General features: G+C 54.7%; 1 protein-coding gene across 1 annotated transcript in view; it reads left to right on the plus strand.

Annotated features, from left to right (window-relative positions):
- The window catches only part of EXOC3L2 (exocyst complex component 3 like 2), a 19,868-nt gene extending 5,437 nt beyond the window's left edge, over positions 1–14,431 (plus strand). Inside the window, exons 3-12 of the mRNA XM_034639002.1 lie at positions 2–78; positions 2,295–2,406; positions 3,573–3,674; positions 3,777–3,877; positions 4,096–4,206; positions 5,442–5,577; positions 8,650–8,772; positions 9,232–9,387; positions 10,209–10,330; positions 12,525–14,431. Of these exons, the coding sequence (XP_034494893.1) occupies positions 2–78; positions 2,295–2,406; positions 3,573–3,674; positions 3,777–3,877; positions 4,096–4,206; positions 5,442–5,577; positions 8,650–8,772; positions 9,232–9,387; positions 10,209–10,330; positions 12,525–12,813 (1,329 nt within the window). The 3' untranslated portion in view covers positions 12,814–14,431. The remainder of the gene's footprint in view (position 1; positions 79–2,294; positions 2,407–3,572; positions 3,675–3,776; positions 3,878–4,095; positions 4,207–5,441; positions 5,578–8,649; positions 8,773–9,231; positions 9,388–10,208; positions 10,331–12,524) is intronic.
- Positions 14,432–18,457: the final 4,026 nt, after the last annotated feature.

Consider the following 18,457-nt stretch of genomic DNA (forward strand, 5'->3'; position numbering starts at 1 on the left):
CGGGGCCGCCGCCCGCCAGAGGCTGCCGCTGGCCGACCGCTACGCGCTGCTGCACTGGCACAACCAGGTGTACCCCAGGTGAGGCGGGGCCGGCTGCCCCCGGGTCGCCCAGAACCCCCCCGCCCCAACACACGCTCCCCCAGCCCTGGCCTCCTCACTTGCTAAGGACACTTCAATCCTAGAACCTTCAAACCGTTGACCCTTCCGGTCCTCGGCGCTTGTGACATTGACAATCCGAGCCTCTGAGCGCTGTCCACCCTGCCCGTGCTAGAACCTTAGCAACATCGGTCTTTCCAGTTCTAACACCTCAGGACCTTCCGGTCTGAGAACCTTAGCCCGGTGGACCCCTCCAGTCCAAGGACCTCAGCATCATCCACACTTCCGCCCTTGGACGTGTAGCACCACCAACCCTTCCAGTCGTAGAACCGTGGCACTGGTGATCTTTCCAGGTCTAGAACCTTTGCATGGTGGACACTTACACCCCTAGAACCTTAGCACTGTGGACCTTTCCAGTTCTAGAAGAAAAGCACCATTCCACTCCTGCATCTTTAACACATCTACCCTTCCAGTCCTCAGCACTGTGACATTTACAATCCAAGCATCTGAGAGCTATTCAGCCTTCCTTGCTAGACCCTTAGCGACATCAGTCCTTCCAGTTCTAAAACCTCAGCGCCCCCAGCCGGAGGACCTCAGCATCTCAACACTTCCACCCGTGGAATCATAGCGCTGCTCACCCTTCCAGTCCTAGAATCTAAGCATCTTCGATCCTTCTTGTTCTAGAAGCCTTGCATTGTTATCTTTCCATTCTTAAAATCAGCACCATTGACCCTTCCAGGCATAGAACCTTCACATCATTGACAGTTAAACTCCTAGAATCCTAGCAACATTGACCATTGATCCGTACAGTCCTAGAACCTTAACACCTCCCACTCTTCCAGACTTAGAACCTATTAGCACCATTGGCCCTTCCAGTTCTAGAAGCTCAGTGCTGTGGACCCCTCCAGTCCTAGAACCTTAACATCATTGACACGTATACTATTGGAATCCCAGTACTGTTCACCCTTCTGGTCCTAGAATTTAGCTCTGTTGATCGTTCTCATCCTAGAACCTTTGTACCATTGACCCTTTCAGTCCTAGAACCTTAACACCACTAATCCTTAAATATTAAAAACTTAGCACCAATATCCCTAAAATCTTGGCATAGTTGACCCTCAGAATTCTAGAACCCTTACACTGCTCTTTCTTAGATCCTAGGGCAGTAGCCTTGCTGATTCTTCCAATCTTAGAACTTGAGCACTGACACTTTCAATCCTAGACCCTTTGCATCAATGAGACTTCAAATCCTAAACCTTAGCCTCATCCCCTCTTTAGAGCCTAGAACTTTGATACTGTGAACCCTTCCAGTGTTAGGACCGTAACACTCTTGGTCCCTTGAATTCTATAACCTTAGCCCTTAATACCTCAGCACCATTGATATTCTCAATCCTAAAATCTTCAAACTGTCGAGACTTTGGATCCTAAAACGTACCCATTCTTGTGGCCAGGGGATGAAGAATGGTTAGCCATGACTGGGTCACCTACGCACTCCAGGGAGAAGGGAGCTGTCCACACCCAAACCACGTGTTGCCAAGCGAGTGGGCAGGATGTTTCCTCAAACAAAATCATCCTGCTGTCACTAGAAGAATGGGAAAGCCACAGCTAGTGACATCGACCTCCTTTGGGAATATGTGTTAAGGACACTCTCACACCACCTATGAGAGACGGAGGCAGGACAGGGAGTCTGGAAAGCTTCCTGGAATGGCAGGGCAGGAGTAGGAAGATGGTGCTTCTGGCTGAGAAGATGCCATGGGCAAAAGCTTGGGGTGCATGTGGGTGGGGGGGATAGGGAGACTGATGGTATCACGCAGGCCAGGTGTGCAAGACTGTAGTATCGGGGGAGTGAGGGCTGGACTGGGGAGGCCTCCAAGGCCAGGTGAGGTGGTAGGGACAAGGAGCGGAGGCGGGAGGGAGCTTCTGTCTGGTGAAGATCATGGGTGAGATCTTGCGTGCCAGACCATCAAGCCTGGACTTGACCCCTGCAAGTCTTGCCCGGACACCATTCATCAGGGAGCTGACTCAGAGAGCTGGAGCCAGGGGAGCAACAATTCCAGAGACTTCCTTTGAGGGATGAGCAAAGCTAGTCCCTAGAGAGGAAGGGAGTGGCCCAGGGTCACAAACACACTGGGTGTGGAGGGGTTCAGTTGCCCAGATCCCCCTCTCACAGACCTCCCTGTCTCTTGTTCCCCCACTCCCAGAGAGGTCCTAGGGCTGGTGGACCTGGTAGCCCTGGAGAATGGGGAGCTGGGACCCCTTCTGTCTCCCGGCACCCTGCGGGGCTTGGAGGATGAATGTGTCACAGACGTTAAGGTACTGGGGGACTTGGGAGCAGGGGGCTCTCTGCAGGGAGGGAGGGGTCTCACTGGGCTTAGGGGCGTCTCCTCTCCCCCTTTTGCTACTCCCATTTCCCTCTTCCGCAGACTTCTGAGTTCTGCCCCAAAGACACAGAAACGTAAGCCCGTACCGATCACTTCTATTTTAGGTTCACTGTTGCTACGCAAGCAGCCAGCCAGGCATAGAGAGCATCAGTAAAGGTTCGATACATTCCCATACTTCAGATCTTAGAGCAAGGTCAGCCACAGAAGCTCAGCTCACAGTCCCAAAGACTCGCAGAAGGAGGGCATCAGAGCAAGCTCTGCACCCAAGCCGGGCAGACAGTCAGCGTGGTTAATAACTGGCCCGGCATGGGTACCACTCGGCAGAATGGTCCAGCCATGAACACCCAGCCTGGCCACAGGACTGTTTCCCATCTGAATGCCATCCTGCCTCAGCCATAGGAATTAGAATCTTTGTAACCTAAGATCCTAGAATCTCAGACTCCAACATACCTAGATTCTCAGATTCATTGAAGGGAACGTGGGACCAGAGAACCAGAGATGCGTAAACCTTAGAATCCCAGACCCTTGGAATTCTGGAATCATAGAATCTGACTCTTGAGCAAATTGTTTGGCAGAACCTGGGGACCAGAGCCTTAGAACCGTCAATAATGAGACAATAGACCCTCAAACTCTCTGGCTATCAGACAGAGGATTCCAGGCTCTTTTTTAAAAAAAGATTTTATTTATTTATTTGAGAGAGTGAGCACGAGTGAGGGAGAGCATGAGTGGAGGGAGTGGCAAGCAGAGGGAGATGCAGGCTCTCCACTGAGCAGGGAGCCCTATGCAGGGCTCCATCCCGGGACCCTGGGATCATGACCTGAGCCAAAGGCAGATGCTTAACCAACTGAGCCCCCCAGGCGCCCCAAAAACTACAGACTCTTAGTATCAAGCTCCAAATCACGGACTTAGGGATGCAAAGGGCTGGGGAGGTTTTCTGGACCAGCCTCCCTCCTCAGTGTAACCTTGACAAGTTCAGGAGTAGAACCAAGCGAAACATGCTTGGGGCTAAGGTGTGGGGACCATGGTGTGGGGGAGAAAAGGAGGGAGAGGCTCCCAGGCTCCCCTGACTCCTGCCTTTCCCCCACCTTCCCACTCCAGGCTCAGACGCGCGCTGCCCTGCTTCGGGTGCTGCAGGAGAATGCGGAGTACTGGGGGAGCACGGAGGACCAGCCCAGCAGCCTGGCGCAGGATGTGTGCGAGGTAGGGGATCGGGAAGAGGAAGGAGAATCAGCGGGAATGGTGCCCGGGTGGGAAAGCAGGACCTCCCCCCTCCTCACCCCTTCTCCTCTCCATGGACCGCAGCTGCTGGAAGAGCATACAGAGCGAGCACCCCGCATCAGCCAGGAGTTTGGGGAGCGGATGGCCCACTGTTGCCTGGGGGGGCTGGCGGAATTCCTACAGAGGTACATAGGGCGGGGGGTGGCAGGGGCACAGGGCTGGGGTGGGGAGGCATCAGTACCCAGGATCCAAAAGAGAGAGGAGAGATGAAAGGCAACCAAGTAAGGAAGGGCAGGAGCACGTCAGTGAGGATCACAGGCTTTGCGGGGCTGAGTGCCCAGCCAGAGACTCTTCTCCAGCGGTGCTCCATCTGTCGCACGCCCACCCTTTCTCCTTTCCCCAGCTTCCAGCAGCGGGTGGAGCGATTCCACGAGCATCCAGGAGTACGGGAGCTGCTACCTGACACCTACATCAGCAGGACCATCTCCCTCGTCAATTGTGGGCCCCCACTGAGGTGAGAGCACACAGTGGGGGTGGGGGTGGGGAGAGGGCCAGTGGCCCTGACAAGCTGAACGGGGGGTGCCCAGATTCCAGGCAGGGATCCCAGAGCTCGCCCAGAGCGACAGGCATATGGGGCCTTAGAAGCATAAAACCCTAGGCAGTCCTAGAAAGAACCTTAGCATCACAGAGCGCTAGAATTCTGGAGTGATCGGAACAAGGGAGTGTTCTAATTATAGGCACCTAGAAGCCAGACTCGAACACTCTAGGAATTACAGATTTCTTTTTTTGCCTTTTTATCTTACTCTCCTTTTTTATTAACTCATTCTTCATGCATTTGAAAAATCGGGAATGCATTCACATGGGTCAAAATTAGAGATACAATAGGGCATACAGTGCAAAGCCTCCCTTCTACATGCTCCCCACCTTTCTCATTGCTAGAGTCTGCCATATCTCTGCTGGGGCATTTGATATATTTACCTGTAAATACATGTAAATAAGTGTATGCATGCATATGCATACCTCATGCATATGCATATTTCTGTGTGTTCATATGCATATTTCATGTGTACACTACATCTATATTCACAAGTGAACATATTTCACTGTGTGCATACATATTATTCCTTTTCCTTAAAAAAAAAAAAACCTGCAAGTGGTAGACTATTGAACACACTTTTGTGCCTTTCCCCTTAAGAGCTTGGAGACTTTCCTGTTAGCACATGGAGTTCCCACATTTCCTACTAAGATCTGAACTGTGTTCCACTGTTTAGATATACCATCATGTATTTACTGTCCCCCATGAATGGAGAGTCAGCTCTACCCTTTGGCAGAGAAAAACCTGGCACACCTGTCAATTCCAACAAATATGGGGACCCTGAGGGACACATGCCCGGAAAGAAGCCTGCTGGAATTTTGGGCAGAAAATGCCAAATTGCCCTCAGACCAGGTTACGGTCCTTTCAGTGATGGAAGGTCATCATTAAGAGAAATGGGAAGGGTAGGATTTCAGAATTAGAGATGTTTAGAATCACATTCCACAGAGTTTCCACATCCCCCCACCCTCCCAGACAACCCCTGATACTGCTCAGCCCCCAGACTCTCCCCAGAGCCCCTGACTTTCCCCAGCTCCCCATCTGACCTGTCCCTCCTGTGCCCCACAAACTAGAGTCCATCTAAGGAGGGAGAGAGGTCCCAGCAGTTGAGCTGAATGTTGCGGCTCCTTGACTTTTGGTTCCTCTGATCCCCACAGAGCTCTGGCAGAGCGCCTGGCCCGGGTGGGGCCCCCCGAAAGTGAGCCAGCCCGGGAAGCAGCAGCCAGTGCTCTGGACCGAGTGACCCGGCTCTGCCACCGAGTCCTGGTTGACTTGCTGTTCCAGGAGCTGCAGGTGAGTGAGGCAGGGGGCTGGCGGGGGGGAGGGGTATGTGTGTGCCAGGACAGGGGAGCACCCCGCCAACCTGCAGTTCCTTTCAGCCCATGACTCAGTGTTCAGGAAGCAGGCAGGCAGTAGGGGGTGATGGCCTGTTTGGGTCATTTGGGGGGGCAAAGGGGGCTGCAGGAAGGAAGAGAGGGGGAGGATATGGTCAAGGGGAGGATGGAGAGCCACCAGCAGAAGGGACCTTGGGGATTGGGTGGAGCCCCTCCCCACTGAGGCCCCCCAGATCCCTGCCCAGCCTCTCCTAGATCCCAGAGCCCTGTTTACCTCGGGGCTCCTGCATGTGCCCAGAGGGGGCTGCAGTCTGTGGGGTCGGAGGTGGGTGAGAGTACATGGGCAGAGAGGTGGGAGTGCCTGGGAATGAGACAGAGGTGTGTGTGTGCCTGGCTGTAACACACGCTCGATCCACGTTGTACATCCCAGCTCACTCAGAGCAAAAGCTGAAGTCCTTGCTGTGGCCCCCAAGTCCCTGGATGATCTGACCCTTCCCTCCCTGACCTCGCCTCCTCCCGCCTGCCTCCTCCCTCTGCTCCTGCCCTACCAGCCCCTCGTGGTTCCTTCACACGACAGACACAGTCCAGTACCTTTGCACTCGGGGACCCTTCTGTTTGGACCCCTCTTCCCCCCAGCAGCCACATCGTTCCCCCTCTCCCCTCTTTCAAGCCTTGACTCAGATGTCACCTTTCCCCTGAGACCTCCTTCGACTGCCCTATTTAAAATAGAAGCCCCAGGGCGCCTGGGTGGCACAGCGGTTGAGCGTCTGTCGGCTCAGGGCGTGATCCCGGCGTTGTGGGATCGAGCCCCACGTCAGGCTCCTCTGCTGGGAGCCTGCTTCTTCCTCTCCCACTCCCTCTGCTTGTGCTCCCTCTCTCGCTGGCTGTCTCTGTCTCTGTCAAATAAATAAATAAGGTCTTTAAAAAAAAATAAAATAAAATAGAAGCCCCAAGAGGAGACTCCCTTCCCCGCTCCCTGCTATGTTTTTCTCCAAGCACTTAGGGCCACCTGCACTCTGCTATGGCCTTAGNCCCACCTCCCCACCCCACCCCTGCCCCCAGATCCCCGACATCCTGTCATCATCTTCCAACACTTCAGCCCGCATGTCCAAAAGATAAGAGATCCTTTTTTAAACGAACATAACCACAGTGCCGTTTCCATACCTAACACAGGGAACAGTACTTCCCTAATATCAGCAAATACCAGATCAGTATTCAGACTCCCTGGACCTGCTTACGATGATCAAATGCTTGGACTTTTGTTTGTCTCATTCCGCACTGTGTCCCCCAAGCGTTCTCCGTGGGTGCCCAGCCACCCACCCACCCATGGCTGAGCCACAGGAAGGGCTCAGAGAGTGTTTGTTGAGTGACTACATGGATAGGTGTGTGCGGGAAAGTGAGCGAGTGGGGGGATGATGGGGGTGCTGGGAAGGGGATACAGTCTTTATTCCTGGCCTGGCTGTGCTGCGTCCAAGTAGGGGGACCTGGGGCAAGTCACTGGTCCTCTTGGGGTTTCTGTTTGCTCATCTGGAAAATGGACACAGGAATTCCAGGCTTCTCGGGCGGCTGTGAGGAAGCAATGATCCCGGCTATAGAGTGCTTAGCTCGGTCCCAGACCACGGGTTCCGGCTGATACCTTCCTAAAAATACAGGGTTTATAGCAACAGAGACATGCCCTCAGCCCGGCGCTGCAGGGAGAGCATCAGCTCATTTAATTCACACCTGCTTTTCGACAAAAGGCCCCATTTTGGGAGGTTCAGACAGCTGGGCTACCAGGTTACCGTTGGAATGAGAAAGTAGGAAGTGGATGCAGGCAGAGTGGGATAGGACCTGCTTTAGACCCCATGGAAGCCAACCCTGGATGTCCCCAGCACCTCACATTCCCCAGGGTCCACCCAGACCACAGCACCACTTCCCCCAGATCCAACTGCCTGTCCCAACTCTTGGATCACATCCAAGTGCCTCCCTCCCCTCCACCCATAGAAATCCTATGAATTCTACTCTCTGGGCTCTGCTTTCTCCCTCCTCACCCCTCTTACCCATTTCTTTCTCCCTTTCCTCTCCTTCCAGTACCCCGCATTTCTGCCTCAGCCTGGCCCCTGCCATCAAAATCTCTGTAATGTATAAGCCTGAACCCTGCCATCTGCTCTGAACCTGCAATGGCTCCCCAGTGCCCTCAGGAGGAAGCTGGGGCTCCTTACAGCCCTGTGTGCTCCAGCCCCACCCACCCACTTAGCCCCATCTCCCCGTCTCCCTGTCACCTGTCCCAGCTTCAGGGCTCCGTGGAACCGGGCAGTCACACAGGACCCCCTGCTTGGAAGAGCCCGAGCTTGCTTTGCTGCCCTGCCCTTGCTGTCTTGAAGTTATTAATAATTTTTAAAAAGATTTTTATTTATTTATTTGACAGAGCGAGACAGCCAGCGAGAGAGGGAACACAAGCAGGGGGAGTGGGAGAGGAAGAAGCAGGCTCCTAGCGGAGGAGCCTGATGTGGGGCTCGATCCCAGAATGCCGGGATCACGCCCTGAGCCCAAGGCAGACGCTTAATGACTGTGCCACCCAGGCACCCCTTGAAGTTATTAATAATTTTGAACAAGGGCCTCTGTTTTCATTTTGCACCGGCCCTGCAAATTATATAGATGGTCTTGCCAGCCACACTGACCCTGTTTCTGATCCTCTGACATGAAAACCCCTCTGAAATCCCAGTGGATTTCACGCCCCTCCCACACCCCTCACCTGGCTAACTACCACCATCCTCAGGCCCCAGCTCTGGTGTCGCCTCCTCCAGGAAGCCCTCCTTGACTCTCTGTGCTGACTCAGGCATCCGCTCTGGGCTTCCTAAACTCCTGTGTTCCCTCTTGCCAGCCCTGACCACTCTGGGAACAGCTCTGGGGATGGTCTGTCTCTCTCCCTGGACCGCGCGCCCTCGGAGGGCACAGCACTGGTCTGGCTCTCCTCTGTGGAACTGGTAAGTGGAGAAAGACGGGGAAAGGGAGGAGAGCTAAAGCCATCCCCCCATTCTGTCCCACCCAGCCCCACTTCAATAAGCTGATGCGCCGGAAGTGGCTGAACAGCCCGGAGGCCCTGGATGGCATCGTGGGCACGCTGGGCGCTCAAGCCCTGGCCCTGCGCAGGATGCAGGATGAGCCCTATCAGGTGCGAGGGCTGGTCGGGGGAGGGATGGGCGTGAGAGCGGTGGAGCGGGAGCGCTCCGCAGGGGGGAGACCCCTTCAAGGTGCGGCGCAGCCCTCTCCGGTGAGACGGGCGGCGCTCTGCGCGGGGTCTGCGGGGGCAGATCCGCGGGTACTGGGGTGTAGGGTGGGGTGCGCACACGTTTGGGGCCTCTGGGAGGTAGAACTCCCGAAAGCGTGGAGAGGGGCTGGGACCGGGCACCCTTTGGGGGCCGGCAGGGGGTGTCGGAAAGCGGATGAGGGGGCAGAGGTCACCGTTGGGAGTCGGGAGGGCTGCTTGGGGGCCGGGGGCGACGAGCGGGCGCGGCCCCCTATGGGCAGGGGAGGGGCTCCCTTGGGGTGCCTGGGGTGGGCGCGGGCGGGTGGGGAGCGGGGAGGGCGTCACCGGCTACTCAGCAGCCCTCGCGTCTTCCCCGGTCCCCAGGCGCTGGTGGCCGAGCTGCACCGGCGGGCGCTGGTCGAGTACGTGCGGCCCCTGCTCCGCGGGCGCCTGCGCTGTCGCTCGGCGCGGACCCGCAGCCGCGTGGCCGGGAGGCTCCGGGAGGACGCGGCGCAGCTGCAGCGGCTGTTCCGGCGGCTGGTCAGTGCGGCCGGGGGGGCGGGGGGCTCCGAGACCGCGGGAAACCTGGGCTCCCGAGAACCCGGACCCGATAGCCGCGGGCGGGGGGCTTAGAAGGAGGCCTTCACCCAACTTTCAGTTCACAGTGACACTTTGATCCTGGCCCTGCGCGCGTACAAATCGGCTTGCTCCCGGCGCAAACCGGCATCGTGTGCCCTGGGCCCGGTGGTGGGGATTCGATCAGTTCAGTCCTGCCCAGTGCTTAGGATCAGTTCAGTCCTGGCGCAGAGCTCGCACTCCTTAAAACAGGAGCCGTTCTCCTGAGCACAGAGAGAAGCTAAATGCAACAGAAACACAAGAATCTTGGCGTTCCCAAATCCAAGAATTTAAAACGACCAACTCTTATTTGTACCCAGTTGTAATCAGCAGGACCGGAAGGGCTTCACTCATCCGCATTTCCAGGACTTTCTAGTCTGCAGTACTTGGAATCGCGGGGCGGGGGGGGGGGGGGGGGGGGGGGGGGGGGGCGAAGGGTGTGTCATTTATTGGGAACGCAGGGAGACCTCTCGCCCAAGTAATCTTTTCCCCTAAGGGTCACCTTTTGCAAACGAGCTCTAGGTTTGGAGGGGTGTCCCCGAGCCCCTGATGATCCCCAACGCTGGGGGTAGATACATTTAGATTGGATTTGTCTTCAAATTTCCAAAGCTTCCAGATCCTTCCAAACCTCTGATCACGGCCTGTCCTCTGCCCGGCTTTACCGAGAAAACGGAGGCCAGGAGGGGTGCGGTTTACCGGGAGGGGGACCTGGGGCCAGAGTGTGAGCCTGGGGCCTTCCCCTGCAGGAGTCCCAGGCCTCGTGGCTGGACGCCGTGGTGCCCCATTTGGCTGAAGTCCTGCAGCTGGAAGACACGCCCAGCATCCAGGTGGAGGTGGGGGTGCTGGTGCGGGACTACCCGGACATCAGGTGAGAGCCCCCCACCCCACCCCCACGCCGGCCTGGCCCCTTGTTGCCTGCGCCGCCGCCACCAGGCCGAGGACTCCCGGCCTTGGCATCCGTCCCGGCGTTTCCTGCTCTTGGGCGAGGGAGGGAGGCGGCGAGCGTGTCTGACGGCCGTTTCCTGCTGGAACCAGGGCATTATTAATACGATTTCCCTCCTTCTCCTGCCGCCGCCGCCGCCACCAGGGCTCGCAAACAAACAGGCAGTCACAGGAAGCCCAGGGCAGGGGGGCGCGGGGCCGCCGGCGGCAGGAAGGGCCAGCCCAGCCGGGGAGCCACGGGGGACACGGGGACACGCACGGGCACATGGGCGCACACGCACTGGGACAGCAGCAGGCGCCGCTCAGATCCTGGTGGGCCGTTTCCTCTCTGTGGGACCCTCTCCGAGCCTCTCCCAGGGAGATAATAGCACTCTTCCCGTAGGATTGTTGGGGGAATTGTCTCGTCCTTGGTCAACACCAGCATTACCCTGGTCATCCACCGGGACAGCAGGACCAAGACCAAGTCTTGTTTATTGAGTCCTTATGTCAGACCTAAGAAAGCATGTTATCGGCGCACTCTATAAATAAGGCCTATAATAAAAGTTATTTTAGAAAATGATATGCAAGTAATGGCAGCGCTGTTCAAATGCTAAGCATCCTTAGAGGCAGGCGGGAATTAAGCAGATTATCCCAAATGGCACAGCTAGCAAGTGGCAAAGGTGGGACTTGAACCCGGGGCAGGCTGGCTCTTAACGCTGGTGCACCTGATTTCCACCACCCCCCCATGCCATTGGTGGTGGCAGTCCTGCAGGGCTCTTCAGCTCTAAGACATTCTGTGTATTCCCAGAGACGAAGCCCCATAACACCAGGGAGTGAGGCCCCAGCAGGGTTTAGGCTCCAGGGTTGAGTGCTTGGAGGGGAGAGGGAGGATTCTGGAAGCGATGCAGGAAGGACAGTTCTGGCTCTGGGGTGTGGGGCTCTCTGTCCTTGGGAAGACACAGAGCCCTGGAGTCCTTGGAGGTGGGGGGGAGTCCCAGCCTTCCTCCTGGACTGGGGCTTCTGACTTGGCATCTGCTTCTGAGCAAGAAGCTCAGTTTGAAAGCTCTCGAGCTTTTGGAGTGCTTCCAAAGCCGACTTTGGAGCTTGTCTGGGCCGCATTTTTGGATGAGCAAATTTTGGAGCAGTGGTGATTTCAAACTGGGGATGTGGGGAGGGGAAGACGCTGAGCTGCCTAGAAGGGGGTAGGGAAGGCCCCAGAACTCTTTCTGAAATGAAAGTTCTGGAAATGACTGTTAGGGTCAGGCTCTTGAGGCGAAATGTGGGGATGGTCCTGGAGTTTTGGCCCCGCCATCTGTTGCTGAGATGGGGGTGAAGGGAAGGCTCTGTTGTGATAGATTTAAGGGCAAGGGTTGGAAAATAGAGTTCGTCTTGAGACAGAGTTTCTGGGTGAGGGGAGGGCCCCCTGCCCCCAACGTTAATTTTAGAGCACAATTCTGGGGCTGGGGTCAGGGGTGATGAAGGGGATGAAGGTGCCATCCTGGATGGGCTCTGGGCTGACAGATCTTGAGTTAGTTTTGGATACAGGCTGTGGAACTGCAGTGGCGGAGAAGCTTCCAGACCTGGCCTGGGGGGAGGGGGAGGTGAGGGTTCCGATGGGAAGGTGGGTGAGCCCTCCTGGGCAGCATCTGAGGGATGGTGGGGGGGTGTTGGAGTTTGCGAGTGAAGATGAAGTTAGGGTTGCTGCTGATCCCGGAGCTCAAGCAGGTGTGAGGGGACCAGAAGGAAGCCCGGAGGCTGTCTGAGCTGAGTTGGGGCTGAAGATTGAAGGTTAATCAGGAGCTAAGACCAGAGGGCAAAGGAAGACTCCTGTGCTGGGTGGAGAGGTGAGGGTTCTGGAATCAGTTATGAGTGGAAGGATTTGGAAATGGTTGGCAGCAAAGTTCTGGAGGGCGTGCTGGTAGGAGGAGGGTCTGGGGGGACTAGAGATGGGGAGGGACTGGGGGCTGGGACGGGGAGGGCTGGGGGGCAAGTATGGGGAAAGGACCTGGAGAGGGGCTTTAAAGGGGCACCAGAGCTAAGGCATGTTCTGGGACAGATGGGGGCCAGGTGGGGTTCACAGGTGGGCTGGTGTGCGTCCGGCATAGAGAACCCCAAGCACCTGTCCCTTCCTCTCCCCCCAGGCGGAAGCACGTGACGGCCCTCCTCGACATCCGCGGCCTGCACAACACAGCCGCCCGCCAGGAGATCCTGGCCGTGGCCCGGGACCTGGAACTATCTGAGGGGGGAGCCCTGTCACCCCCTCGGGACCGTGCCTTCTTCTCAGACATCTCCGTGCCCCGCCCACCTTTCTGCCTCGGCCTCCCTCTCTTCCTGGGCCGCCTTCCCCTCTCCCGGCTGGCCAGGCCTGGTTTGGCCTGTCTGCCCCGGCTTCGGCCTCTGTCTCCATCACGGCCCCCTACCCAACGCTGAGACTCCCCCAGCCCTCCACCTCAGTGCCCCCCATCTTTGCTGCTGACAAACCGTCCTCCTGTATGGGCCCCCTCTTGACTCCCTGCCTGGGACCACAGACCCCCCGGGGATGGAAAGATCCTCAGAGGTCTTTTCGGCCATCCTTACACCCCCGTATAGAAGAGAAACAGGCCGGAGGGAGCAAGGACTTTCCCAAGGCCACGAAGCTCATTCCCAGCACCAGCTCCCGGCCCAGTGTGTGGTGGGTGGCGTTTTGGAAGGCTCTACAGAAGCATCCCATGCCCCCCCTTTCCCCTCACCTCAAGGTCTGGCCCCAGTCCAACGTATTAAGGAATGTACGATACTTAGAATAAAGAGGTTTCTATTTAACACAAGGAAGGGCTGAGTCCCCAGTGTGTGGGGGAGGAAGGACCGGGGGCAGGGCCCAGTGCCAAGGGCTTCTCACACGCCCCGAGGCTGGGCTGGGGTCCAACTCCTGGGCAGGGCACTGGAGGATGAGGGAGGCCCCGCAGGCCAGAAGCAGGCAAGCCATCCATTTACCCTGAGGCCCCAGGCCCCGTGACTCTGGGGCAGGCCCTCGGCCGCTCTCAGCCAGGGTCCCTCATTTTGTCAATCCCAAAGTGCCTCTCCTTCGTTCCTGGGCCTGGCGGTTCCACCTTGGCACACCCCACCCCCCTCCATCCATCCTCAGCCGGGAAGCTGTGTCAAGAGAGGAAGGAGGTTGGGGGCAGGGCCGGCGGCATCCAGGGCGCCCTCCTGGGTTGATGCAGGAAAATCTCAGGGTGGGAAAAATTCCAGTCTCTCACCCCCAGTCCCGCCGGATCCTGGTCCCCACGGAGAACTTGAGGTCACCTCCCTGCTGACCCCTGCCCCTCCGGCCTGGTTGGACAGCCTATGATGGATGCTTCCTGGTGTGTGTGTGTGTGTGTGTGTGTGTTTCCCTGAGAAGTGGGAAGGAGGAGGCAGCCAGGGGTCAGCTTTGGGGCTGGGGTTGGAACCTCACCCACATGTGAACTCAGGAAGGTGGGGACTCTTGGAGCCTCTGGGCTGTGTGACCTTGGGCAGGAAGCTGCCCCTCTCTGGGGAACGGCTTAGCCTCTCTTTGCCCGGGGCCAAGGTGAACCATCCAGAGGATGTACCCTCCTCACTGCCACTCCTAGGAGGACACTTCCAATGTCACTGAGGTACAACAGAGGAGTTGAGGAATGAACGACAGGTTGCAGTTTGTAGGCATTTCACAAAGGATGTGTGAACCTCAGTGTGGCAGTATTCTTTGCAGACTTGGGTACCCCCGTTAAAAAGAGCTTTACGGAAATAGGATTTGCATGCCAGACAATTCATCCCTTTGAAGGTCTGATTCAGTCACCCTTGGCATATTCGCCGAGTTGTGCAGCCATCACCCCAGTCAATGTCAGAACATTGTCATCATCCCCAAAAGCAACCCTGCACCCCTTAGCCGTCTATCCCCCTCAGGCCCTGGTGACCACTGGTCTACTTTTTGCCTTTGTAGATTCGCCGATTTCGGACATTTCATATAAATGGGATCATAGTATGTGTGTGTGTGTGTGTGTGTGTGTGTGTGTGTGTGTGTGTGTGTTAAGAACACTTACCATGAGAGAGGCTTCTGGATGGCACAGTCGGTTAAGTGTCCAACTCTTGGTTTCGGCTCAGGCTGCGATCTCAGGGTCCTGGGATCGAGCCCCGCATCAGGCTCCATGCTCAGCGTGGAGTCTGCTTGAGATTCTCTCTCTTTCTGTCCCTCCCACTCATGCTTGCTCTCTCTCTCTAAAATAAATAAAGAAAATCTTTAAAAAAAAAAAAGAATACTTAACAGGAGATCTGCCCTCTTAACACTTTTTTTTTTTAAAGATTTTATTTATTTATTTGACAGAGATAGAGACAGTCAACGAGAGAGGGAACACAGCAGAGGAGTGGGAGAGGAAGAAGCAGGCTCCCAGCCGAGGAGCCCGATGTGGGACTCGATCCCGGAACGCCAGGATCACGCCCTGAGCCGAAGGCAGACGCTTAACGACTGCGCTACCCAGGCGCCCCCTCTTAACACTTTTTTAAAAAGTTTTATTTATTTAAGTAATCTCAACACCCAACATGGGGCTCAAACTCATGACCCCGAGATCAAGAGGCACACGCTTCTCTGACCAAGCCAGCCCCTTACGTGCATGACACAGTATCGTTCACTAGAGGCACAATGTTGCACAGCGATCTCTGCAGCTCACTCATTGTGTACAACTAGCCATATCACCATTAAACAACTCCCCGTACAATCTGGGGCCCCCTCCCCTGGAATCACCCTGCCATCACCTGCTTCTGCGAGTTGGAGCATTTGAGAGCGCTCCCAGAAGTGGAACCGTGCAGAATCCGTCCCTCCGTGACTGGTGGATTTCCCTCAGCAGAATGTCTTCCAGCTCTATCCGTATTGTCACAAAGGGTTAGGATTTCCTTTTCTTCAGCCTGAATATTATTCCGAAGTGTGGAGAGACCACGTTTTCTTTATCCATCCTTCTGGGGATGGACATGGGGGCTCTTTCCATACTTTGGCTATTTGTGAATAAACATGAGGTCTTTTGCGACTCTCTTCTTTCACTTAGCATAATGTTTTTGAGGTTCAGCCGTGTGAACCTTGTAGCTTGTGTCGGTACGTCCTTCCCTTTCACTGTCGAATAACGTTGCCGTGTACATATGCACCACATTTTACGAACCCACGTATCAGTGGATGGACACATAGGTTGTTTCCACTCTTTGGTTGTTACGAACACGGTACCCCAATTTTTCTAGATTGCAAACATTTTCTTGGTTCCCTGAGCAGCTCTGAACTTACTCTGAGCCTCAATTTCCACTTTTGTAAGATGGGGGAAAGGTCTTAACAGCTGCATTAATTTGGCTCCTACTGCATGCCAAGGACCATGCTCCTGAGGATTCCCCCAGTGCCCCTTCTCCACAAACGTGCAGGTTTGGAAACAGAGGGGGAAGGAGTGTCGTCAGAGTCACCACCCAACCAGTACGATGGGCAGGACCCTACCTGTATGCCCCAGGCTCGTACAACAGCCACTTCTCTGAGCAAGCTGGCTGGGAGGGCTCAGCGAGGGGGTCCTGGGTGAGGCATCCGGGCCAGGTCCTGATCCATGGAAAGGGCTGGGAAAACATTAGCTGTTTGGACTCAGATGGAGGTGTATTCAGCTCTGATTCCACCCTTTTCCGGCTGTGGGACTGGAACAGCGCTGTAGCTATTTATTATGGGCTGCTCCTTGAGGAGTGCCTGGGGGACTCAGTTGGTTAAGCTCCCGACTCTTTTTTTTTTTTTTTAAAGATTTTTTAATTATTTATTCGACAGAGATAGAGACAGCCAGCGAGAGAGGGAACACAAGCAGGGGGAGTGGGAGAGGAAGAAGCAGGCTCAGAGCGGAGGAGCCTGATGTGGGGGCTCGATCCCAGAACGCCAGGATCACGCCCTGAGCCGAAGGCAGATGCTTAACCGCTGTGCCACCCAGGCGCCCCTAAGCTCCCGACTCTTGATTTCAGCTCAGGTCATGATCTCAGGGTCGTGGGACTGAGCCCTGTGTCGGGCTCTGTGTCCTCTCTCTCCTTCTCCCCTCTATCTCAAGAAGAAGAGGAAGAGGAAGAAGAATAAGGAAGAGGAGGAGGAACTGTTTATCTCAGGCAGGAAGCAGACTCGGTAGGTCAGGTACCAGCCGGGGGACAGCATGTTAGAGGCAGTGGCCGAGATTCGAACCCCAATCAGGCGGACTGGGAGAGCTCCCAGCCATCATCCACGAAGCCCCCTGTGTGCCAGGCCAAGCATGTGCCCCACTGTGCCCCTCGCCCTGCTTCCTGGCACCAGGCCACCCTCCCCCACCACTCCCAGAAGATGGATGATGTCATTGTCCTGGTGCACCAATGAGATCCCCAAGCCCTGACAGTCACTCTGTCTAGTCACACAGCCAGGAAGTGGCCAAGCAACCCTGTCACTGGGGATAAAAAGAGAGAAGCCAGATGGGGAGGGGACTCTTCATATGGGCCACGGCCACATGGAGATCCCTTGTAGTTCTGGTTTGGTGAGAATTTTTATGAGGGGTGGGTGATAAAATGAGCTTGATGCTTTTTCTATATCTTATATGGAAATCCAATTATTTTCTTCCTTATTCTGTTAATGGGATAGATTGGTTGGGTCAACTTTTTGACTGTTAGTAGATCAGGTGGACTTCACCTGAATTAAAAATTGTTGTGCATCAAAGGACACTATCAAGAGAGTAAAAAGACAACCCACAGAATGGAAGAAAATATTCACAAATGCTTCATGTGATAAGGGATTCATATCTAGAATATAAAAAGAACTCCTTGGGGCGCCTGCATGGCTCGATCAGTTAAGCATCTGATTCTTGATCTCAGCTCAGGTCTTCATCTCAGGATCGTGAGTTCAAGCCCCACACTGGGCTCCACACTCGGTGTGGGGTCTACTAAAACAAAACAAAACAAAAAACAAAAAAACCACAAAATTATAACTCAACAACAAAATAACTGACAACCTGATTAAAAAATGGGCAAGGGACTCGAAAAGACATTTCTCAAAAAATTGTATTTGTTCTATTAACACAATCTCTTTAAACAAACAAACAAACAAACAAACAAAAAGCCATTTCTCTAAGGAAGACAAACAAATGGCCAATAAGCCCATAAAAAGATGTTCATTGGGGAAATGCAAATCAAAAGCACAATGAGATAATCACTTCACTCTCACTAGGATGGCTATTAATTTAGAACAAAAAAGGGGGAAAAAAACCCCAAACAGTGGCAAGGATGTGGAGAAATTGGAACCCATGTGCATTGTGGTGGGAATTCAAAATGGTGCAGCCACTATAGAAACTAGTACGGGGGTTCGTTGTGAAGTTAAACATAGAATTGCCATAAGATCCAGCATTTCCATTTCTAGTTATACGCTCCCAAAGAATCGAGGGGCTCAAACGGTACTTGTACACCAAGGTTCATAGCAACATTATTCACAATGGACAAAAGGTGGAAGCAGTCCAGGTATCCATCGACACGTGAATGGATAAACAGAATGTGGTATGTCCATACAACGGTATATTATTCAGCCTTAAAAAGGAAGGAAATTGTGATATGCGCCACAGCTCGGATGAACTTTAACAACATTACGCTAAGTGAAATAAGTCAGACACGAAAGGACAAATACTGTATGATTCCACCTAGAAGTGGTATAGAAAGTAGTCAAATTCATAGGGACAGAAAGCAGAATAGTGCTTTTTAGGGCTGGGGGGTAGGAGGGAATGGGAAGTTGTTGTTTAACGGGTACAGAGTTTCCCATTGGGGATAACAAAAAAGTTCTGGGGGAGGACGGTGCTGAAGGTTGCACAGCAATGTGAATGTACTTAATGCCACTGAAATGTGCACCTAAAAGTGGTTAGGTCGGGGGCGCCTGGGTGGCTCAGTTGTTAAGCGTCTGCCTTTGGCTCAGGGCGTGATCCCAGCATCCTGGGATAGAGCCCCGCATCAGGCTCCTCCACTGGGAGCCTGCTTCTTCCTCTCCCACTCCCCCTACTTGTGTTCCCTCTCTTGCTGGCTGTCTCTCTCTCTGTCAAATAAATAAATAAAATCTTTTTTAAAAATTTAA

Source organism: Ailuropoda melanoleuca, chromosome 12, assembly GCF_002007445.2.
Source record: "Ailuropoda melanoleuca isolate Jingjing chromosome 12, ASM200744v2, whole genome shotgun sequence".
Lineage (NCBI taxonomy): Eukaryota > Metazoa > Chordata > Mammalia > Carnivora > Ursidae > Ailuropoda > Ailuropoda melanoleuca.